This window comes from Hydra vulgaris, chromosome 01 (genome assembly GCF_038396675.1).
Source record: "Hydra vulgaris chromosome 01, alternate assembly HydraT2T_AEP".
Lineage (NCBI taxonomy): Eukaryota > Metazoa > Cnidaria > Hydrozoa > Anthoathecata > Hydridae > Hydra > Hydra vulgaris.
Genome location: NC_088920.1, coordinates 16,154,125 through 16,179,324, shown reverse-complemented (window position 1 = coordinate 16,179,324; position 25,200 = coordinate 16,154,125). Strand labels below are relative to the sequence as shown.

Genomic DNA, 25,200 nt, shown 5'->3' with positions numbered 1-25,200 from the left:
TATATATATATATATATATATATATATATATATATATATATATATATATATATATATATATATATATATATATATATACATAACGCACATAACGAATAGTTTAGCTTACTTCTATTAACTTCGTGTTCTTTAAAGTGTTTCTCACAAATATGCAACGATTCACTGGCGATTTGCTTCCTTAAAGCTGAATCAATTAAACGGTCTTTAGTTATAACCTCTGTCATTTTTCTTCTCCATTGAACGGTAAAGTCATCCTGACCTTTAGGAAGACTGAATATAGCTATTCCATGTGAACAACGAGAGGTATGACAGCCATACACTGAACAATTTGCTCCAGGCATTGTATTTTAACTTGAAATCTTTGAAGAAATTTTGTTTGTTTTGCACCTTAAAGTAAGCTGGGTACTAACGCGGATAAGAACCTAACATCAACGGCAAAACCTATTGTTTACAGGCCGTGTTTCCAGACAATTCTTTTTATGACTATGTATTAACATACCGTTAAAACTGTCGTAGTTATAAAAAGAAAAGAAAATATAAAAAAATTTTTATCTATAAAAATAGTTTTTATTTAATTTAATATATATATTCCTTACAAAGTCATATAATTTCTTTAAATAAAATAGCACATATTTACAGTATAGACGAATAAACGCATTCATTAAAAGTTTATTATTTTTGTTCCATTTTATTACCTTTTTTTTATATAACTTAACCCCAAGAAATAGAGTAATCTTTATTTATGAAAAATCAATTGTAAACAAATGTTTTAAGCAAACATACTGAGTAAAACTTTTGATTTGATTTTGATCGACGCAATAGTTGTGTAAATATTCTACAATTTTAGACCAAACTTTGTTAGCACTCTATAGGAAATAAAGGCTTAAAATGGTTTATTTTCCTTCTGAAAGCTTTTTTATTGCCATGGCCGCCTAAAAAACTCCATTAGTTAAAATACCATAAAAACCTGATTTTAATCTTACTGTTGTTTCTAAACAAGCTTTAATAAAATCCTTTAATAAAAAGTTGACAAAAATTATTCTTTTTATTGAATAATGCCATGTTCGACCTTATATAGACTGCCTCATTATAATAATTTACGGTAAACATTCATTAAAAGAAATAACACATTTAAGTATTTCTTTTGATAAGAACTTAATTACACAATCTTTATATTTCAACTTCAAGTTCATTAACATTCTCTGAAAATGAAGAGTCTCCAATATTTGATTTGTACACTATATCTGAACTAAAATTAGTCAGCATTTTTTTGAGATTCCCTGAAAGAGTTAGTTCTGATCCTATTCTTCTAACAGCATCCAATATATTTTGTGAAATTTTATTTCTGGTCTTTGCTTTAGTGGCAGATAGCAGAGAGAACATCCTCTTAACTAAAGCATTGCTAACAGGTATTATCAAAAATGTTAAGGCCTAGTTTGCAAGGTTTTTAAACGTTTTATGCCGGAGTACACCTTGCCAGAATTGCTAAGTTGAAACTTTATCATTTGGAAAGCCACCAATTTTAAATGGTTCTTCTTCTTTCCAATCTACAAATGCAATTTTTCGATAGTGTTCTTCTATTAAGTCCAAGTCATCTTTTATTAGATGTAAAAACGGCAGTTCAGAAATATTGGGTCTTGATTCTTTACTCAAAGTTATATTTAAATTCAAGTTCGATAAATTTTTATTATATAATATCTCCATTGATTATGGTAGTCTAAATGTTATTTGAATATAAGCTTCATCTAGTACCCACAAGCATCTTTCTTTCACATTTTTTATTTTGGTACAAGAGTCAATGCTATAACTTCACTTTTCTATAAGAAAATCACATTCTTTTAAATATTTATCTCATAAATACTATTCTTGTTGCTGCTAAAATCATAAACTCTGTGCTTAAGGCTCATTGGAAAGAAATAAATGCGCTATTATGAAACCCATGAGATGTTTTTTGAAATAAAAACGCAATATTAGAAGACCATTTAAATTCTGCGTTTTCATGCTATGCATTTCATGCACCATGCTAATTAATTACAAATGCACTTAAGTTGGACACAGTTAGTTGAAACATTTTAAATTCTTTTCCAAACAGAGTTATTATATCCTGTCTTATTTAATGCACCATCAAATACAATAAATTAGCAAATACAATAAATTAGCAAGACTCAGACCACATTTTTTTAATTTCTTTATCGAGCAAGTGAAATGCGTTTTCTCTTTTACTTCATGGACTAGAATTAATCCTAAACTTCGTCACAATTTTGTTTTTGAAATCGCTAAAAAAAGCGAACTAAAACGCGCAAATGTTTGTTGCTGAAATATCAGTAGATTTTTTTTGTTTTTTAAGTCTTCAACAATGTCATATTTGAATGAAGGAGAGGTAATGTTTTTTTTCAACCCCAAACATTTAGTTCTATAGATTTTTACATGTTCAAGTAAACTTCCATGTCCATACACAACAAAAGCTTCATTGAAGTGGTCAACAGTGCGTACAGCACAATGGCAAGTCATAGTTAAAGCGATGTGAAGTTCTGCTTTTTTTAATTTTTTCTGATAAATTCATATCGATGAAACTCTCAGTTAATGGAGTACTTTTGTTGTGCTTTAAAGAATTTTTATGTTTGATAAGATTGGCCATTTAAGACTTAATGATGCAGTGACACCATTTGCAATATGATCTATGCAAACCATCTTCAACTATTTTAACCCATGAAAACCTTTGTTCCCATATCTTTTTATATTGGAAATTAATATCATAAGAATGTTAGAATTATAAGTGTTTTTGCCTGTAGCTAGGTCTGAATTATATTTGCACCAAGATCTGGCTCCTTTTGGACAAAGTTCATGACGTTTGTTTGAGTCATCATTTTCACAGCAATGAAAAATGATAGCACTAATTGCTTTTTTCATTTTGTAAAGATTATCTGTATTTTAGTGTATTGCTAAGCCATAATAATTCTGTAGTCTATTAATTACTTTGTCGGTAAGGCGTCCTTTACCTGCCAAAGGTTTACCATCTGTTAACAGTTTACCACGATAGTTTATTTGCAAAGTTCTTAGCCGTGCACCACATCGTTTTTGCACATGCCCTACACAATCTACTTTTACTAATTTTAAAGCCTGGATAAGGATTTGATGTAACAACACTTTGGTATGACTTGGTATCTCCACCACCAATGTAGGTAGTGTATTAAAGTTTTCGATTATTTACTGAACGACCAAAGATCTTTATTGCACCTTCTACTTCCATTGCACCAGAGCTGCCCACATGGTTGATTTTGCAGTTGTGTCCGAATTTCCACAAATTGTAGTCAGCTGACCCTCGTTTCTTTTCCCATAAACTGCAAGACCTACAGATTTTTGAAAGAACTTCAATGTCAACACACTTTCCATTAGATATTTGGGTGACTACACGTTTAAAGATGTATATCCACGACATTGCCATGATCCATCTGTACTTACAGTTACATTGACAACTGCATTTAGCACGGAATTAAATTAACAGTGTAGATAACAACCTCGTTAAGATGCAGTAAAACTTGTGAGAAAAACCTTTCAATAGTTATGGAGAAAAAAGGTTTCAACTGTCGCTAAGGCCGTTGCTATGAAATTTTTTAAAATTTTAGAAGTTTGCCCCTTTTTAAAAAACAAAATTAGGGTAAGTTATAAAACTTTTATACCATTGTTATACGTTATTTATTATTTATAAAGGTTAAACCTTCCACAAATAAGTAAAAAAAAAATTTCACTTTTTTTTTATTTTTTCAGATTTTAATAGTGGTTTGTTTGTGTATTGATTTGTTGGCACTTTATAATTACGTTCACAAGAGAACATGGCTTTTTTAAATTTATTTTCTGTAAATGCGGATTACGAATGATTTTTTATTCTTATTCTTTGTAGATTGCATAATGAACTTGAAGAAAAAGTTTATCATAACCAGAAGTGACACAAAGCACTCAGTATTTGGCCAACCCAGTAAATTTCCAGAAAGTCAATTGCCGACAAAAGCAGAAGTCTTTAAACACTATCTATACATCAGATACGCTAAGACTTTTTCACAGCCCTTAGACTTTGAAGAACCATCAATTGGAGATGGAAATAAGATAATAGCTGATGATTTGATAAATATATGGTTAAGGGTGGGTTTGCCAACGATATTATATAACAGTATTCTGAATAGCTTGGATAAATTGGTCACTGATATAAATAATTGAAGAAATATGTTGGTGAAAAGAGAAATTCATCTACGTTTCAGTGCCAACTTGGTTTGTTCAATAAAGTATTCAACATTTGTCCTCGCAAATGTCTTAATTGTGGTAAAAGGGACCAGTTAAACTGCCATTGTTCCACCAAAGTTCCTTTTAGGGAATAGGAAATTCGGCTTAATCAAAAGAGTAATCAAAAAATGTAGATTGGCTAGATTGACCATCAATCAATCTAAAAGCAGAAAATTCGTAAAGAACTGAAAATTCAGTTTGGTAAAAAAAATGCAGAAACATCCCAAGCTTTGTCATTGACAATAATTCTTTCCTGGGAGAGCGATAAAGAAAGGAGTTGTTGCGATGATAATGAGGAACATGACGAAGCAACTAAATCAAAGACAGCTCATATAGTGGACACGATCCAAAATATCGCAATATATTTCAGTACTAAGAACTCTGTCAAATAATGAAACGAACAGGAGTTAGCAACCGAGATACATGCAAAATCATTAATACTTGGTTAAAAGATATATCATTTGATTCACCACAATACATATTACATCCAACAAAATTTAGAAGACAAAGAAACCTGTGGCGACAAAAAGATTTTGAAGAATATGCAGAATTACCCACAGGAATCATTGGAATCGGTTTTGATGGCCTGATAGACATAACCCTAAGGTTAGTGGAACTAGAAGATAATAAAGCTAGCAGGGCCACTTCCATTAAAGAAGATCATTACGTAATCTGTTCATATCCCAACAGTATCTACTTTGATCACATTTGTCCTCAAAGTGGTGAAGCAGTTGATGTTGCGAAATAAGTTATTTCAGTTTTAAACGACAGAAATTCTCTTGTGACTTTACATAGTGTTTTTTGTGATGGAACCAATGTAATCACAGGCTAAAAAAATGATATTATTCGTTTACTCAAAACTCGTGGGGGCAAGCCTCTTTAATGATATATTTGTTTGCTTCATTTGAATGAGCTCCCTCTCAGAACAATTTTCACTGCACTTGATGGCAGTACATCTGGTCCTACTGTATTCAAAGGCAATTTCGGTGATCGACTATCTTTTGATGTTCATTTTCTACCAATAGTTAACTTTGCCAGTGTAAAGGGAGTACTCATTAAAATGCTTGATGACGTCATACTTAATCTCCGTAATGATCAGAAATACCTACTTAAAGCATGCAATGTTGTTATCCGAGGACTCCAAATTTGGATGTAGAAACACAGAAGTATTTCACAAATACTCCTCCTGTATATTTCAATCATGCCAGTTGGCTCACATTTGCCAATTGTCTGCTTCGGTTATACATGTCGACCGTAAAACCCACGATAAGTCTGATGAAAATTATTGATTACATCATCAAAGTTTACAGTTTCTGTTTGTTTTAAACCAAGAAATATTAAAAACGCGTTGAAAGAGCACGTAATTTTTTCATGATTATGAAATGTATTCGTAGTCTTAATCATCTTGATACAACAGCAATCGCTCAGAAAGTAAAAAATAACTGTTATTTTGCTCATCTCGAAACTGTTTTATTGTCAGCTATCAAAGATAAAGACAAGAAAAAAGCAGTCAATCCAGCAAAGAAAATTATTGTATGTAGAAGAAAAGATAATACTGATAGGGTGCGTATTTTCACTCTTCAAAAGATTTCTCTTAGTTTCCATTACAAAAGGTTTCTTTCAAGTTCCATCCTCATATTAGAAATAATCGACTGGTCAAATGTTGATATCTCTCCTCCTCCAATTTTAAGTGAACAATGAAGACTTCTTAATCAATGTTGAAAGTGGCACTCTTCAAGTGTCTGATATTCCATGCCATTCTCAAAGTGTTGAACGTCTGGTCAAAGAAGTATTTACACTATCCAAGATTGTCACAACCCATGAAAAACGTCATGGAATGCTTGTCTCCACTTCAAACTAGAAACTTGAATATTCAAAATTCAAAAGTAAAAAGGATTTTATATATGGATTTTGCATTTTCACATTCTTTTTCAGTATAAAAATGTAGCTGTTTTTCTTTAAATGGTGTTTTAACTTATTTTCAGGTGATATGTAGGCGAATAACAGTGGATCTCATACCCATAAAACAATATAAGCAAAAATTTCCCCTCTTTAAACCAACTTCAAAAATGCTAATATTTTTCAGGTAGTCATATTATATTATGTAGCAATTTTTCCCACTGGTAACGATTGAAAAATCAGAAAAATTGACGACCCACCCTAGTTCTTACTTTGCATCAGTCCTTACAAAGTTTAAAAATTTTTTGAAATTTTTGCCCTGTCTATCCATTTATGTTGCACAGAAGCTGTAGATTATGGACAAGGAAGACTCGCAAAACTATGTCTCTTTTAAGTAGTTGCCACTACCTTTCACTAGGTTTACCATTTTTTAAATTTATTTTATGTTTCTTTGCCAACTTAGCAGCATAATCAATAAATGGTTTTTTCCCAAAACTGATTCCCATTTGGGCACGATTAACAGCATTATCAATAAGATTTCGCTTGGTTTTGTTCCTATCTCAGACTTTCCATAGATCATGGTCTGCAGAGTCGATCGTGGTACTTTATAAATTGTTCTTGCTTTTCACTGAGACATACTACTTAGAACTGTATGTGTTGCCAGTTTCATATTGTATTCTGTCTATTGTTGTGTTTTTTATTATCCTTGAAGTTGGTTAAAGATGACATTTGTTTCATTATTTTTGAGACATTGGGGTGTTGCTTACCAGTTAACTTTCCTCACACATGCCATGTTTCGAGTTTTTATCTCACATAATTATTTAAAATGTACTTAGTTAATATTCACGCACTTTTCTCACGCATACCATATTTAAGGATTTTATCACACTTCGTTTTTAATCATATATTAATATAACTAAGTGTGAAAAAATCTTGTTTTAAAGTTTTAAATTGAAAGATAAAAGATAAAATTTTAGAAGTTTTTGAATACTTTTATTAAAATTTTTTTCCACTTGATACCATTTATCGGCCATAGTAAGTGGATTATATAACCGGCCAGTAAATGGGGTATCATGAAAAGTTTAATTTATATCAGATAATGTTTTAACATTATCTGCGAGGCATTAATTGAATACTTTGGATTCAAAACATACAAAATACATTCACTATTTATTTTTTTATTTTTCTTAAAAAACTGTTGCAAACACTTGCTACGTCTAAAATATGATTACAAATTTAGAATTTACGAAAACAAAACGTAAACTTCTTACTTTTAATCTGATGTTTTTCACAAATTGTTTTGCTGATTAAAACTTTATAGAACTTCACCAAAATGGCGTTGTTTACACAGTTTTTATAAAGACATTTACTTTAAATACTTCTGAAAGGCAACTACCCCCACTGTTTTCTGTAGAGAAAGGCTAAAAAAGTGGCCAGTGTACGGTTAATGCCCAGCAGTTGACGAAGTTACCCTATTAATATTACCATTAATAATAGTACTATTATTACTAAAACTTATTATCATAGTAGCTAAATAAATTAATGTGTCATAAAAATAATAATTAATAACTTAATATAGAATAAAAATAATAACGTAACTAAAGTAGTTCGACAAATTCATTATAATAGAGTGACACAAAATATTAAAAATAATAATAATAGTATTGCAAATCTAAAACAATTATTGATCAGGTACTAAATAATAATATCGAGAATATTATTAACTAGGTATTATGTTTGAAGATTTAATTTTAAGCAACTATTAATACTAAAATTTTTAGTTTATGTATACAAATATAGTAATCTTTTAAAAAATTAAATAAGATTTTTGATGGCAGTATAAACTGCTTTTAAATAGTTTTTATTTTAATCTGCCTAATTGCCATTCCATACTTATTATGAAGTTTATTTATACCTTTATCTGTCAATCTTTTTGCCTATTTAATTTTTTTTCATCAATTAGTATTTCTCCCTTCATATTTTGAGGCAAACTGCGGCATCGTGTAACTAACCGTTTTTGAACGTGTTAGGTACACGATGTTTTCCCTTTCCACTTGGCACATCCGTTGCAATACTTGGATAAAACTGCTGTCTACACAATTTCCATTTTCTCTTGAAGTTAAAGTTAAAACACTGTTCAATGACGATTACTCACGTATTTGCACTGTACCATTAACTGAGACCTGGCAGTATGCAATCAAAAGTATTGGTAGGACGTAAACTCTTTGTTTCTAAAGCAGCTTTGCTCATACTTTCTAAAGCTGCATCGTCTGTTTCACTTTAATTTTGAAACTTGCAGTCATGATTTAATGAAAATAATGTGGTTTCAGCTAATTGATCTACGACATTTTACCAAAAAACTTATTTGCAAAGATTTAATGTGACCCCCTATTTAAAACTGTTTGCAACTGTGACATTTTTTTCGCTAGTTGTGCAAACATTTTTTGCAAGTAGTGCACACATTCATGTATTCTACCAATAAATTTACTTCGGTTTAAATTTAAATAAAAAGCATCTTATTCAAAAATACGTTCTGATGCTTGAATATTTACAGTGACCTTATAATACCTCATGTGTTGACCTGCTTAAAATAGTTTTTTAAGATCTGCGCGGAACTTTGAGTAACGTGCTAGCATGGACGAGTGGTTAGCGCGCTGACCTTCTGAACAAGAAAGCCGTGGTTCTAGACCAACTGCCAACAATCATTTTTTTTAATTTTTTTTAACTTTTTTAAAAGAAAAATACTTGTGAAGTTTTATATAGGTTATATATAAATATATCTAACGATTTTATACACTTTCATAAACATTTTTTAAAAAAGCTATAAATTCTAAAAACAATAAAAAACGGGGGGATATTTGTTGCGTATGTGTCATTATTGAGATTTTTTTTTCAACGGTAAGGGGGTTGAATAGTATGTTTAATATAAGAACATAATTGAAAATTCTTATTTTATACTTAAATTAAACCATTTTATTGAACTAATTACTTTTAAAAATAATTAAAAGTTAAAACTGTTTAATATTATTATCAGGGTTGATATCTGTCAAATATGTTTAAGACATTTATTCTGCCGCTATAAAATATGTCCCAGATATTTTCTATCGACATATTTTGACATAATTTTATGTCTGACATATTTGCTGTTTAATATTATTGACGATAAAATCGATCTAACAAATTTATTGCACATTTCAGCTTAATTTAAAGAGTAAAGTGAAAATAGTTTAACAAATTTGTTGCTTTTTTGCAATCCATTATCCTTCATAAGACTTTCACTTTAAACCCTATAAGCAAACATCAGTTGTTTCATAAAGGTCTTTTTGTATCTTTGTATGTATGTATATATGTTTGTATGTATGTATGTATGTATGTATGTATGTATGTATGTATGTATGTATGTATGTATGTATGTATGTATGTATGTATGTATGTATGTATGTATGTATGTATGTATGTATGTATTGATTAGTATTGGTTAGTATTGGCGACTTCCCCTATTAGAATGTAAAAATCTCAAGCTGAGTTTTTATTACTGAAAGCAGGGACGTTGCGTGAGAAAATTGCAAGGGAGGGGGACCAAGAGAACTTGTTTTTCCGAACTGCTTAACATAGTTTTCACAACTGTTTTTTTATAATTCTAGAAATCAATTTTTGTCCTATTTACAAAATCTACTGATTGTTATAATACACTGCACTCACTCTCATGAATTGCCATTTATCAATATTTATTAACTTCTATTAACAAAACATAGCTTCCTTTACATATATATATAATTCAATTTAAAAAACGTCTAAAAGTTTTACCCATCCATAGTGAAATTGGATCAGTCCAAAAAAATGTTACAATTTACAAATCCAATAAACTTTACAAACCATTCTGGCAGCATATATAGCAGTTTAAAATTTTACGAAAATAAGTTAGTACAAAGAAATATGGAAAATATTATTTTATGACAAAACTTATACACACAATATTTTATCATCAGTCTATCATTCTTTATCTACTGTTTGATTTTATTATGACGTTTCTTCAATTGAACCCATCGTTTAACAAGATGTTCGGGGTTAACTCCTTTACAAAGTACTTTTTCGCACTTTAGTAGCATGAGACTATCCAATCTCTCGTCACTCATTGTTGTTCTCAGATGTGATTTGACAATCTTGATTTGACTAAAAGAACGCTCATTTGATGCTACACCATAAGCAGCGGTGATTACAAAAATGCATAGCTTATGAGCTTGTTTCAGTATATCCTTTAACTTCACAACACTGTACAAAATGTCTTGCAGCGTCTTAGCTGGTGTTCTTGATGACTTAAAATCTTCATCACCTTCTTCTAAACAGATAGCTTTCAAAAATTCCATCTGGCTATTCAGCACGTGAACGTCTGGAATATGATCCTTTTATCCAGGAGGAAAAAGTTTGTTTGCTTTTGTTAAGTTTTCAATACTTAAATTTTCCTTATTTAAAGGAAAACCAAAAATTTTGGTGATAGGGACAAGTATTTCCTTTAATGCTGCCAAGTTTTCGGTTAAACCCATGGCTAGAGAGTCTACAACCTCTTTGAATTCTTTCCGGTAAAAAGCTTTCATCTCCATTGCTATTAATCTATGGCGTCGTTTGTAATCGTTTTCTGCATCAATGTGTAATTTCCTAGAAAATATTACTGAACTTTCAATCAAACTATTCATAGCATCTGTTTCGTTACTGATATTTTGTATGTTCTTAAGATTACTTTCAATTACATTAATACTGTCAATGACATTGAAGTTTGAATTTTCTAAGATTTCTGTTAATATTTTTATCTTCTTAATGATATTCTTCATAAAGAAAAGAGTCATAATGAAATCAAAAGTTGCTACTTTTTCAGAAGTCCTATTGCCTTAGTTCTCGTGTTAATATCAAAAATCTTATTATTTAAGATGCTCTGAAGTAGATCAATAATCTTCTTTAAACACTGATTTAAAGCCTAAACAGATTTTGGTCGTGCGGTCCATCTTGTTCTAGACAGGTTTACAAGCTGTATTGCACTGTCAATGTCTTTAAGTTTTTCTTTTAAATTACTAAATCTTTTTGTGCTTGATTTATAGAAAAAATGCAACTGTTCGAGGACATTAAACAATTCTCGTTTTAAAGTATTAACATTGCAGGCATGTTCAAGAGCAGTGTTTGTTCTGTGGTCTTGACAAGTTATGTAAGGTACATTATGGCTAACTTCATCTGTTATAAACTTTTGTACTCCTTTAAATTGTCCAGACATTGAACGACTAAAAAACCATCTTTGATGTGTCAATGCCTTCTTTATGTAAAGGAGATAAAATTAGCTCACCATCTCTTTTGCAGTCTTATCAGTGCATCTCACCGTTTTCACTGGCTGTTCTCACAACTATACTCATTATGTCCTTATGTGACATATCGGGAGGAGTGTCAGCCATCACGGAAAAAAAATTTGAGTTGTTAATTTCATCAATGATCTTACTCTTTAATTCAGTTGCAATTAAACTAATCATTTCATTTTGAGAAGATGAACTCGTTTATTTAACTCTATATAGACGAAAGGCTCTATCTTCAATCCAGGCTTTTAGTGTGGGATTGTGGCGTTTAGGAAATCGGACAGTGATAATCAAGGTAACTTTGTTGCAGATTCACTGCTGCAACAAAGTTACCTTGATTATCACTGTCCGATTTCCTAAACGTTAGCCATTGGCTTCCTAAAGTCTTGCATGTATCGATAAAAATTTCGACGGTTTTTCTATTCTGCACCTCTATGTTTTGCTCTTCTATTAGAGCAAGTTTATTGGATTTATTAATAAGGTGATCAATATGTCCTTTTTTCATAAGAAAGTGACAATATTCACCTGATGCAACTTTATGTGGTTGAGAGGTAAAGTGCGCCTGAAGCTTTCCAATTTTTTCTTTCCCATAGCTTTTTATCTTGGACGAAGATCTCACTCCAACATTTATCCAAGCATCTTCAGTTTTTCCCTTATTTCCGACACCCTTGGGGAAATAGCGGGAGACAAAAAAAAGTGGCACCCTTCTGAGTGCTGTATTCTAAATGTTCAAACTCTTTGTATCACTGGGGATTAAATCTATTTTTACCCTCACTTGGGAAACTTGCAAGTTTTGGTTGGTGTGGCCCTAACTAGATTAAAAACGATTTTTGATTATCCGTAGTTGTATGTGGGCGTAAACCTGGGTCATGGCTTATCAATGCTGATGAATCTGATTTTTCAATTATAATATTTTAAGCTTTGATGTCAAGTTTTCTTATAAAAGCGTTTCCCATTTTCAAAATGTTTTTGACACTTCTACCACAGTACTTGTTGCATTCCCATTTTCAATTGCAGTGAATGTTTCATTTACTAATTCTTCTTTACAATATTTTATAAATGTCATAACAATCTTTAAGATTTTCTTTTAAAACATCCAAATTCCCTATGAGCAAAGTCAAATTTGTTGTTTCACTGCTTACTTCAGTAGCATCCAAGTTAATAATATTCGTGTCATCTTTTTCATATCGCTCAGGAAACTGGGTTAAATGATCTGATTTAGATTTTAATTCTGTAAATTTCTCTGCTTGTTCCTGGACTACAACATAACCCGGGTTTTCCCCTTTTGCATCATTATCTTAAATTTTTGACCTTGCGTCCTCTACAAATTTTTTATCAGAAATTGTTGTTTCTTCTTCTATGGATATACCACACGTTGAAGTCGATGTTTCAATTATTATTAAGTCTAACTTTGTATTTTTACTACTTTGTATTTCATCATCAACTTCAACATCGTTACCAGCATTCTCAGGTTCTATTTTTTGATTTTTAAAAGCTAAGGAGGCTACAAAAGGATTCTCTGGAGCTCCCACTGTTTGTATATAAGCCTTTCTAACAACATGAACGGATCTTTCATGACTGGTTTTATAGTCGCTATTAAATACTGCTTTGCATACGAAACATTGTAATTTTTATCTTTTGCTTTTCATAGTTAGTGCTGGAAAACAAACACAGATACTATAATTTACCTTAATTTTTAAATGGTTTAATGTTTATAAAAGTTAACACTCTTAATAAGTGTGATAAGATATAAGAGTCTTATAGTAGTAGAATAAGACTAACAATCCTATTATATATTCATGTAAGGTCTATTACTCCTAAAAACCTTTTTTGATCCTACTTTAGTATACTGATAATTGGAAGTAATAACAGGCGCACAACGTTCATATCAGAGTTAAGCATTTATTCTCTTATACTTTCTGATAAAAGCTTTACATAAAATTATTATATTAAAAAATGAATCATATTAGTTTAAATGCTATCATATCTTTTATACAAAGACAGAAATGTTAAATCAATTCATGGAAATAAATATTCACGTTTGAAAGTAGACAGTATGAAAAAAAAAATGAATAACTGCTTTTAGTCAAATATACAGCATTACTTGCAGCTGCCATTTTTATTGTTGATAACAAAAACAAGTAGCGCGAAAAAAACAACAACGTGGAAATCAAAAGGGCGCTTTGTTACGACTTCGCATCTTATTTCGTCTTGTGGAAAACAGCCTTATGTTGTTTAATAAACGTAAAGTTTCTTTGTCCAAGTCAAAAAAGAATTAGATCTCTGATGTATTTTCGCAAACATTTTAATTTTATTTAACTAGAAAATATTTTTTTGATTTTATCACTGAGTTCTCAACTGTCCCTATTCGTGGCAAGCAAATTTCCAACTTTTTTCTTTTCTAAATTCTGGGAAGGGAAGACTTCCCCCCTACCCCTCCAAGACGACGCTTCTTACTGAAAGTGGTTTTTATTTGCATGAATAAACTTAAAATTATTCTTTTGATTAAAATAGTAATAAAAAAAAACATTTTCAGTTATTTTTGATTAATAGTTGATCCTGAAAAAGATATCATAAAAAATTGAATTCATAAGATTCTATGAAAAAACGATTCACATAATTTCAAAAACTTCGTGCCAAATTAAATTCATTTAAGCTGAAAAATTTGAAATATTTTGCAAAAATAATATTCAGCTCATCAAATTCATATTAAGAAGACTAGCTGGTAATAATTTATTGCTAATTACGAATAACATACTTATAGTTGTAATAGTTATGATTTATTTAACAATAAAATAATTGACAATTCCTTGTAAGTTTCCATGAAAAATGGAATCTCAAGAGATTCTATGAAGACAAAATTGAATCTCAAAAAGTTCTGTTGCAAATTAAGAGACCTTGTAGAAAAAAAGTTGTTTGACTTAAAGAAAAGGTGAATTTTTGAGTTTTTGAAACAAATTTTTTTTTTATCAATTAAATCAACACCTTGTCTTGTTCTTCCTCCAGTATATTCAATAAAATGGCGTACTTTTTCAGCTTCAATATCTTCTAAGTTCATCGGAATCATCTCATCAGAAGAATTGATGAATATGACGCATTTTATTGTATGGGTTCTTCTGTTGATGAAGAATTTGGCTGTTCTTGTCGAGTGCAAAGTTTTTGATGGATTTTGATCAACTATATGATTCCTCTATTCAACAGTTCTGTATTAAACAGTTAATGACCTGATGTAAAGCGAAATCTAGGATCCAGAACTAAAGCAGCAATAAATGCTTCACATTTAAAAAAAGCTTGTTCTCGCGTATTGATTGCGTTGGTCATCCTAATTCCTAAATCCTAAATCACCTTCTTGAACGTCCTCGATTTCTAATTTCATTTGAATCCACCAAACGTAGAATTCACTCATTGATAATTTTGGTGATTGAAAATCCATCATGGCCGAATGTATTGGTAAAAATGCGTTAAAATATTCATCTATTAAGCTCAATGATGCATCATTTAATTTTAATTTGTTGTGTCATACCCTTTGATATGTTTCTGCGTTGGTATGAAAGTCTTTTATCATCAAAAAAGTGGAATCCCAACGTGGTGCAATGTCAATACAAGGTTTTTTTATATTTTTAAATGTTTGAATATATGCTACTTTTTTGGATTCAATAGCAACCTTTCTTATATTATTCAATGCATTTTCAAACATTGATGTTACGTTTTTGGCAGCTAGCTGACACACGTGCGCCCCAAAACATTGCTGAAAAGAACAATCCAATCAATTTTTCAAACCAAACAGTGAGAGAATTGATATTGGCGCTTTAAACTAAAGCGCCAAATCAATTTTCTTGTCTTCTAAATTTATAAATTCACCATAAATTTCAAGGATTTCTTTCATTTGATATTGTACATTTTGGAGAATATTTGAAGCCTTCATCATATTCTTTCCCTGATCTGTGGAAGTTGCGTAGATATCATAAGCACATTTTCCAATTTTTTCAATTACATTTTCTAATTGAGCAGCCGAAATTTCGCCAAACTCCCGACCTTCTTGAGTAATTAAGCCTAAGCTTCTGTCAATTATTTCCCCGTCCTTGATATATCTGCAGCTAACTACAAACACGTTTCTTCCATATCGCGACGCACTATCAAACATCAACGACATTAGAACGTTTTCAGTTTGTTCTCCTATTAGCGAAAAAATACTTTCACATGCATGTTGAATGTAGCGCTTCATACTGTGACGATTTATAAAAATTTTGAATTCTTTGAGTACATTTTTCACTAAAGCCATTTGTCCAATTTCGTCCGCTGATGCTAGAGACAAGTTACGATGCGTCATTAATCAAATCATTTCTCTAATTATTTGATTTACATCAGCTTCTAGCTTGATTCATTTAATTAATTGAATCTCATTATCATTTCGATGCCTTGTAGCTGGGGTAGCTTCAACTAATTCAATTTTGTCGGCTTTTTCTTTGTGTTTTCGAAGGTGATCTTTGAGGTTACTTAATTTGCCTTTGTAAAACTTTTTATTCATTTTACATTATCCCACTTCCTTATTAATTTCAAATTGACTTTTAACTTGTTCATTCAATAAATTATTCTCCATTTTTGACTTTAAATTGTAAGGAAAACGATAAAACTAGGCATTCCAATATAGATTTCACTCTAAACATTTTGTGCAAGCTTATGAATGTTATGCAGTTTTAATGCAATGTTTATGGATGTTATGCAGTTATAATGCAATATATATTTATGGATGTTATGGAGTTATAATGCAATATATATTTCACTCTAAATATTTTGCGCAAGGTATGGAAGTTAATGCAGTTATAATGCAATTGTCAATTACTTTATAGTTAAAAAATTCATCTAAATATTAATACGCTAATGAATATTATTATTATTAGTGCGCATAGTTACGCCTATTGTTCGTATTGTTACTTACGGTTCTGTATTCTGTAAAATACTCTATTTCTTAGTTTTTAAGTAGTTTCTAGACTTTTTTTATGCGCGGTTATATGTTCCATGCGGTCTATTGAGTAAGGTCAGCAAGCGAATTATAGCTGATGTACTTTTATTCTCAAGAAGAATTGGTGTTGTTCATTGTTTAAAATAAAAATTTAAATAATTACTTGTTTGTTGTGGGTTGTTTTTATTTATTTTTATTTTTATAGCCTGTTTTTATTTTTTAGAAGAAGTTAGATTATTTATAGATTAAGATTATTAGATTATTTTTAGGTTAAGATTATTAGATTATTTATAGATTAAGATTATCAGATTATTTATAGATTAAGATTATTAGATTATTTATTGATTAAAATTATTTTTTGTAGAAAGAATAATAAGAATAAAATTTTATTTATGTATTTAATATGAAAAGTTAAATAAAATAAGACTGTTGTTTGTTGTCATGTAAGTTTATATACATAAGTTTGCGTTTATTTCAATTTATTTTATATTTCTCTATATCTATATGTGTATTTTATATTCTTAGGAAAAATAATAAGGAATAGAAAAATTTGTAAAAATTCTTCTGGAATTTGTCAAAAGAATGTTGTGTTATGCTTCATTTTAAGGTATCTGTATTTTTGTTTATTAGAAATTTTTGATTTTGTTCTTAAATGGTTTCATCTTTTTCATTCCAATGTTGTAAATTGTAGTCTGCAGTCTTTGTTACATTAAAAAAATGTTGTTTTAAAGTTGTTAAAGGTTTGCATATATGCTTATACTATGCTCAAAGTTAAACAGTTTTTGATAAATACGTGTATGTGATGATATATGTTATATAGTTGTTTTATAAATGTGTTTGTATAAATGTTTTTATAATAGTATGAAATGTATTTTATCTTATGTGTACATGATTGTTAAATGAGGTGTTTTTAAATGTTATATAAAATTAAAAGAAATATTGTGTTATATAGTTAGTATAACTATATCACACAATATATTTGAGATATAGATCTAGAGCAAGATTCGTCAACCTTACCAGTCAAGCGGTGTTTTAGGTCTAAGTGTAGTTTAGCTTTCAATATAACTATTCTGAAAAAACATAACATCTTTAATAGTTTTTTGTGTAATGTTGTTACCTTTGGTTTATCTTTATGTTAGTGTCTGTTGTTAAAAATGATTAATAGGTAGTTTCATTACTAGAAAATAGTTTCCAGACTTTTCTTAACCAAGTGTTTTCTCAAAGAAGTCATGACCTTATATGGTACGAGTTAAAAATGTTTACGTTGACATTAGGTAGATAATGTTTAGTAGCTTGAAATGATAGGTATTATAAAATATTTTTAAAATTTTTATAAAGTAATTGGTTTATTGTAACCTTTTTTTAAATTGTGCTTTTAAATTTAAAGCTTCATGCTATAGATGTTAATATTGAAAATATAAGTTAGTATAATTCTTAGATGGGGTCTACCGTTAAAAGATATTTATGGGTAGATTCATGCTTTCACATGCTTTTAGTAATTGGGATAAAAACCATGACAACATTTTGTTATAAATAAAATTTATCTATAGTATTGCTAAAACCTTTGCTCTTTGAAAAAATGTTTCTGGCTTTTCAATAAGTGTATAATAATTTTATTTTGCATTTATTTGGTTTTTTTATTTTATAATTTTTCGAATAAGATTTTTTTAGTTATTTATTAAGTTTTTTTATTTTATTGTTAACTTTAGAGTAGTAAAACAAAGAAATATTTAGTGTTGCTTTGATAAATATGTTTAATGATAATGATGACATTGAAATGGATGATAGGCTAGATGAAGTTATTTATTTACAAGACGATGTAAGTTCGTGTTGAAAATAATCTTAAACGAAATGAAAGAAATAGACTTTGTGGAGATTAAATTAATCATTTGCAAAATGAAAGAAATAGGCCTAATCAAGATAAAGTTAATCGTAGCCAAAATGAAAGAAATAGGCTTGATCGAGATAATGTTAATCGTCGCCAAAATAAAAGAAATAGGCAAAATCGAGGTGAAGTTAATCATCGCCAAAATGTAAGAAGATCTGTTCGACGATTCGACAAGGACGAATGTATTCTATAGCAAGAAGTAACGCTATTCCAGATTATAATTATTTAGGAGAAATGAATCAAATTTGTCAGCACTGTGGTGCCAAGAAATTTCCAGATGAAACACATTTTCTATGTTGCTATAATGGTAAGGTAGCTTTACCTCCACTTACACCATTTCACAAGTTTTACAGGATTTATTTACAGGGAATTATGTAGATCGTAATGCTAATGTTAATATTTTAAAACATATTCGAAATTATATTGGCTTTCTTTCGCTTCTTTTAAAGCAACTGTAGTTCAACCAATAAATCATTGGCCTACATGTTTTAAAATATGTGGCCAGATTTATCATCGTGTAGGTAATTTTAGGCCAGATTAAGATATTCCATCAATATATTCCCAACTATATATATGATCCACTTACAGCAGTAAATTTTAGAATGCAATAACGTGGTTAATGATCTTTGTTTACGTGATTTAATATTTCAATTGCAAACTATAATTATTGAACAAAGTCCATTTGCTCTTGCATTTAAAAATATGGCTGAAGTAGAAGATTTAACCAATGATGATAAACTTAAAATACCACAGGATATCAATAATTTAATATGTGCAGAAATTCCAGATCCGGTTATTAATCGTAAACTTTATGATATTATTAAAACTTGTATGATTCACGGCCCATGTGGGATACGGAATCCTAATTCTCTCTGCATAAAAGAAAGAGTGTGCAGCAAAAAATATCCTAAAGAATTTAATGCCAACACAGTAGCCGTTCACAATGGTTATCCACAATATAGACGTCGTGATGATGGGTTGGTTATCAATATTAAAGGCAACAATGTAGATAACCGTTGGGTGGTACCTTACAATCCTTTGTTATCTAATAAATATCAAGCCTACATTAATGTTGAAGCTTGCATGTCTGTAAAGGCTGTTAAATATTTGTACAAATACATATACAAAGGCCATGATTGTGCAAATGTTTTGATAAATGTACAGGTTAATCACAATGAAGTAAATACTTTTTTAGATTGTCGTTATGTTTGTGCGCCTGAGGCACTATGGCAAATATTTGAGTATCCTATAAGTCATTTGTCACACACTATTATCCGTCTTAAGGTCATCTATCTGAGAATCAGATTGTGTATTTTAGAAAAGGAGAAGAACAAGTGGCTTTAGATCGTGCTGCCCAACGCGATACACACCTTACGGCATGGTTTAAATTAAATTCTGAAAATGAAGGAGCGCATCGCTATTCAAATGTAGACATTCCATATCACTTTGTATTTGATGATAAACATTGTAAACGGAAGGTTAGACCAAGAGGTGGAAATAAGGTGATAGTAAGAATGTATAAAGTTAGTCCAACAGGAGAATTATTTTTTCTTAGATTGTTACTTTTGCAGGCAAAAGAAGCAACATCTTGGGCGGATTTGCGTACTGTTAATGAAATAGTTCTTGAAACCTTTCGTGAAGCATGTGTTTTAAAAGGTTTGTTGCAAGACGACACTGAATGGCAGAATACTCTTTTTGAGGCATTTTTAACGCGAATGCCTAAGCAAATTAGACAGCTGTTTTCAGTTATTTTAACTATTTGTCAACCTGACTACCCTTTGCATCTTTGGAATACATACATAGCTTTTATGATTGAGGATTTCATTCATCCCCAAGTTCCATTTATATTAGCTGAACAAGCTACTCTTCGTCAAATGGAAAAGTTTATTAATCAAAGTGGTAAAACGCTATCTGATTATAATTTGCCTGTTGTTGATGAATTCATAAATTTTAATCTAGAAAATTTAAATGATAATGTTCAGCAATCAATTGACGAAGCTAATAGAATGAGACCGCTTCTTAATGACAATCAATAAATTGTAAGTAACACTGTCCTTGCTGCATTGAACGTGCAAGCTAGTGTAGAAAATCAACATTCCAGATTGTTTTTTATGGATGGACCAGCTGGTAGTGGAAAAAGGTTTACGTATAATTGTTTGGTTGCAGAAAACAAAAGTAGGGGTTTTAAATCTGCTACAGCTGCATGGACTGGTATAGAGCAACTCTTCTGACAAATGAATCTACATTGCATGGTTTATTCAATCTTCTTGTCCCAATATTGGATAACTGCACATGTAATTCAACCCCTAACTCTATACATGGATCTTTTTTAAAACAAGTTAGTTTGTTTTTGCTTGATGAAACATCCATGATACCTAAACATGCCTTAAATGCAAGTGATAGGTCGTTAAAAGATGTTTGCAACAACAACTTTCCGTTTGGAGGAAAAGTCATTCTTTTTGGTGGTGACTTCAGGCAAATACTGCCTGTTGTGAAAAGAGGACAACCAGCTGAAATTGTAGCATCGTGTATAAAATCTTCCTTACAGTGGCGATGGGTGCAGAAATTTACATTAACTGAAAATATGAGAGTACATAATGGGGAAAGAAAATTTTCCCAATGGCTATTAAAACTTGGTAGTGGAATAATGCCTGTCAAAGAAGAGGCTCTTTTTAAAGGATGCATTGAAATACCATATCAGTGCATTATTAGAGAAAATGTCTCTATTGTTGATAAGATTTTTGGAGATGCTGAGCAAATTGATTATTTTAAACGTGTCATTTTAACACCCACTAATGTGGATTCATTATCAATTAATGACGAAGTGCTTGAATGTCTACCGGCTGAAGTTAAAATTTATTTAAGTGCTCATCAAATTGGGACTGATGACAATAATGAAAGAAATAACTCTCCTGTTGAGTTTTTGAACAGCTTAACTCCTTCAGGTATGCCTCCTCATTGCTTAAAATTGAAAATTGGTTGTGTAATTATGCTACTTAGAAATTTAGATCTCAAAGCTGGGTTAGCAATGGTACTCGAATGAAAGGTCGGTGAAAAATGTTACACAAATACTGTTACATTTTTTAGTGTTCTTAATATATAGTCTAGGTTTTTCACATTTCTAAATTTTCATATCTTGCAAGCGCGAGCTGTTTGATGTATGTAATGCCTTTTAGTTATTAATTATACTTTAATACATCAATGGTACTTTTTATTTATCATTTGTCCTTTTTTTTTTTTTAAATATTTGTTCCAAAATTCCATATAAAATTCCAAATGTTGCATTAACAAAATAGCATAAATTTTGAATTATTTAATAAATGGTTTTCAAAAATATTTTATTTACAAATATACTTGAATTTTAAATGATTATTGTTTTTATATTAAACATTTAATTTCTTTTATAAAAAAATATAGAAAATGCAAGCAGTTTTTGTTATTTCACCTACTGTTATAACTGCTTTTAAATAGTTATTAATGTTATAATTCATAGCCAAATGTGTAGAGCTTGGTCGTTAAACTAGCCAAGCAAGTGTTGTGTCTTACAGTGTATATAGTGCTAGGCCGTTAAACTAGCCAAGCAAGTGTCGTGACTTGCAGTGTGTGCAGAGCTAGACTGTTATGCTAGCCAGTTTTCTTTGTAACTAAATATCTATTTAAAAAGAAAAAAAAAAGTAGCGATCGGCAAGATTGCAACTTTGCCAGCCAAGAGCTATAGTTAGCAGAGCTGTGAGACAGCATTTAGTGCCAAAAGGTGTTTAGATTGTCTATAAGTTACGTAACGCAAACTTATACAATAAGAAAAAAGTTCAAAAGTTTTTCCTCGCAGAGTTTTAATATTTAGATAAATTAGCGCATTAAGTTTATAGAAAATTGACGCGTAAAAGAACTAAATATCTCCAACTTCTGTTTTTCGATATATATTGCGTTGCTTAATTTATGGACGATCCCTTACTGTTATATTTAATGCCTGTTGTCTAGCCTTTTATGGCTTTATATATATAAAACACATGTCTGTTAATATTTTGTGTAATTTCATCCTAAAAATATCTTAAGCTATTTGCTATTGCTTTGCGTAATTGTTGTTATGTCATTGTTGTAATGTTTTGTGTTGATAGACAGCTTGGTTTACCTTCCCGTGGTGTCTATTGTTAAAAATGATTACAGGTAGTTTCTCTAACTGCTTTTAATTATTCACTTAAAGCCAATATAGCGTTTGATATTACCATAGTACAATTCTTTATATCTCATTTTTTTTATCTTTAGTGTTATTAATATTTTTGCTCTTTGAATGAGATTAAACGAGTTGGCTTTTCATTAAAGATAAAGATATTATTGGTTTCAAAAGTGAACATCATAGCCAAAGTGCTCACAAATTTAAGTAGTTTTTAAAAAATTTTCTATTTTGTTCTTTTTTTAATTTCTTTTTTTTCTTTTTTTTTTTTTTTTTACTTTTTACTTATTTTTCTATAACTTCCTCCTAGCATGGAATCACGTAGCTTTTTTAATGTTTAATCGTTGTCCCTATCGATAATAAATATTTTTAATTATTTTAATATGGTTTTCTTTACAATAGGCTAAGCTTGACTCTTCGGTCCTGGAGATAGCGGCTATTATAACGCATTTGGGCAAGTGCCTCCAACGTTAATTGTTTTTTAAGAAAAATATGTTTTATATAGATTTTTTTTAAATTTTTTTGTTACATATTTAACTATTTATCATGTAAATAAATTTACTTTTTGTTTATGTTTGTAAAAAAATTTATTATTAAAGTGAACAACTGTTCTATATAATGTTTTAACATCTCTTTTATAGCCTTATCAGCTCATTAGGCCGGGTGAATAAAAAAAAGCAACTGCTTTTATTGAACGCTTTTAGACTAATTGCTCACCTTTATGTGAAAATATTTATCGATTTTGCTCAAATTTGTATTAACGTTAAACGTAACAATTACTTCAAAAATGTTGAGTAAAAGCAATTGCTTTTTTAATCAATTTGACTTATTCAAAAATTAATTAAAAGTTTTGAATAAAACTGATAAATTTGACGCAAAGTAAAGACAAACGCGAGGCAAAATATATACCGGACATTTTTCGCTAAATATTTTCTGCATTATCATAAATTGGGGTTGGATAAATGCTGAAATAAATATATGTTATTCTAAAGTAAATCGACATTTTCTTTACGGTATTTTTTTTTTCTTTAATTAATAAACAAGACTTGGATGATCTATGTATGGAATTCAAGTCATATTTTAACAAAACCATTTTGTGATGGCGCATTTAATGTTCGAACGTTGCGGAATAAATGGTTAACTGTATCTTTAATGAAGCTTACAGTTTTGTTTTACATAAGAAGCCAAGAAAATAAAAAGTAAGCACAACTAAAAAAGTATAAATAAATTTATATTTCATTAGAAAAACAAATTAAATTTAAATTAATAATAATTTATTTACTAAGAACCCGTATTGGGGGTTGCCTACTGCTAGTAATTATTATAACTTAGTCTTCTTAATATGAATATAATGAGCTGAATATAATTTTTGCGAGATATTTTAAATTCTTCAGCTTAAATGAATTTAATTTAGCACGAAATTAAAAATAGCTTAAAATGATTTTTTTTCATTATTATTTTGATCAAAAGAATAGTTTTAAGTTTAGTCATACTAATAAAAACCACTTTCAGTAATGAAAAACTAACTTGAGATGGTTTTTACATTCTAATAAAGGAGTTCGCCAATATTATTCAATACTAATCAATACTAATCAATACATGCATACATACATACATACATACAACCATTCATACATACATACATACATACATACATACATACATACATACATACATACATACTTACATACATACGTACATACATACATACTTACATACATACATACATACATACATACATACATACATACATACATACATACATACATACATACATACATACATACATACTTACATACATACATACATACATACATACTAACATACATACGTACATACATACATACATACATACAAACATACATACATACATACATACATACATACATACATACTTACATACATACATACATACATACATACATACATACTTACATACATACTTACATACATACATACATACATACATACATACTTACATACATACATACATACATACATACATACATACATACATACATACATACATACATACATACATACATACATACATACATACATACATACATACATACATACATACATACATACATACATACATACATACATACATACATACATACATACATACATACATACATACATACATACATACATACATACATACATGCATACATACATACATTCATGCATGCATACATACATACATACAGACAGACAGACAGACAGACAGACAGGCAGACATACATACATACATACATACATACATACATACATACATACATACATACATACATACATACATACATACATACATACATACATACATACATACATACATACATACATACATACATACATACATACATACATACATACATACATACATACATACATACATACATATATACATACATACATGCATACATACATACATACATACATACATACGTATGTTAAATAAAAATTCAAAATAGCTCATTGAGTTTATTGAAAATCGTCACCTTAAAGAATTGAAGATTTCTTACTTCTTTTTTAAAAAAAAATTTAGCGTTGCGTAATTTATGGACGATCTCTCCGCGTTTTAAAGTCTATAGTTTTTCATGGCCTAAGATCTTCTTAGTTCTGCTATTTCGATAGCGTTGCATTTAAACGTCTGTAA

General features: G+C 29.9%; 2 protein-coding genes across 2 annotated transcripts; both read left to right on the top strand.

Moving 5' to 3' along the window:
- The first annotated feature begins 19,066 nt into the window (after positions 1 to 19,066).
- On the top strand, positions 19,067 to 20,400 carry LOC136074152 (uncharacterized). Its single transcript, XM_065786457.1, has 2 exons — positions 19,067 to 19,605; positions 19,683 to 20,400. The coding sequence occupies exons 1-2, from the start codon at positions 19,067 to 19,069 to the stop codon at positions 20,398 to 20,400; spliced, it is 1,257 nt and encodes a 418-aa protein (XP_065642529.1).
- Positions 20,401 to 20,567: 167 nt separating this feature from the next.
- On the top strand, positions 20,568 to 21,407 carry LOC136074151 (uncharacterized). The gene has a single exon (XM_065786455.1). It carries the CDS (start codon positions 20,568 to 20,570, stop codon positions 21,405 to 21,407), a length of 840 nt encoding a protein of 279 aa, XP_065642527.1.
- The last annotated feature ends 3,793 nt before the right edge of the window (positions 21,408 to 25,200 follow it).

What these genes read in the sequence shown, in the direction of transcription:
- LOC136074152 (XM_065786457.1), top strand. Translation starts at nt 19,067, where the DNA reads ATGGCTGAAGTAGAAGATTTAACCAATGATGATAAACTTAAAATACCA. An exon ending in GCACTATGGCAAATATTTGA is followed by an intron (nt 19,606 to 19,682) that starts GTATCCTATAAG and finishes TGTGTATTTTAG; the next exon opens with AAAAGGAGAAGAACAAGTGG.
- LOC136074151 (XM_065786455.1), top strand. Translation starts at nt 20,568, where the DNA reads ATGGACTGGTATAGAGCAACTCTTCTGACAAATGAATCTACATTGCAT.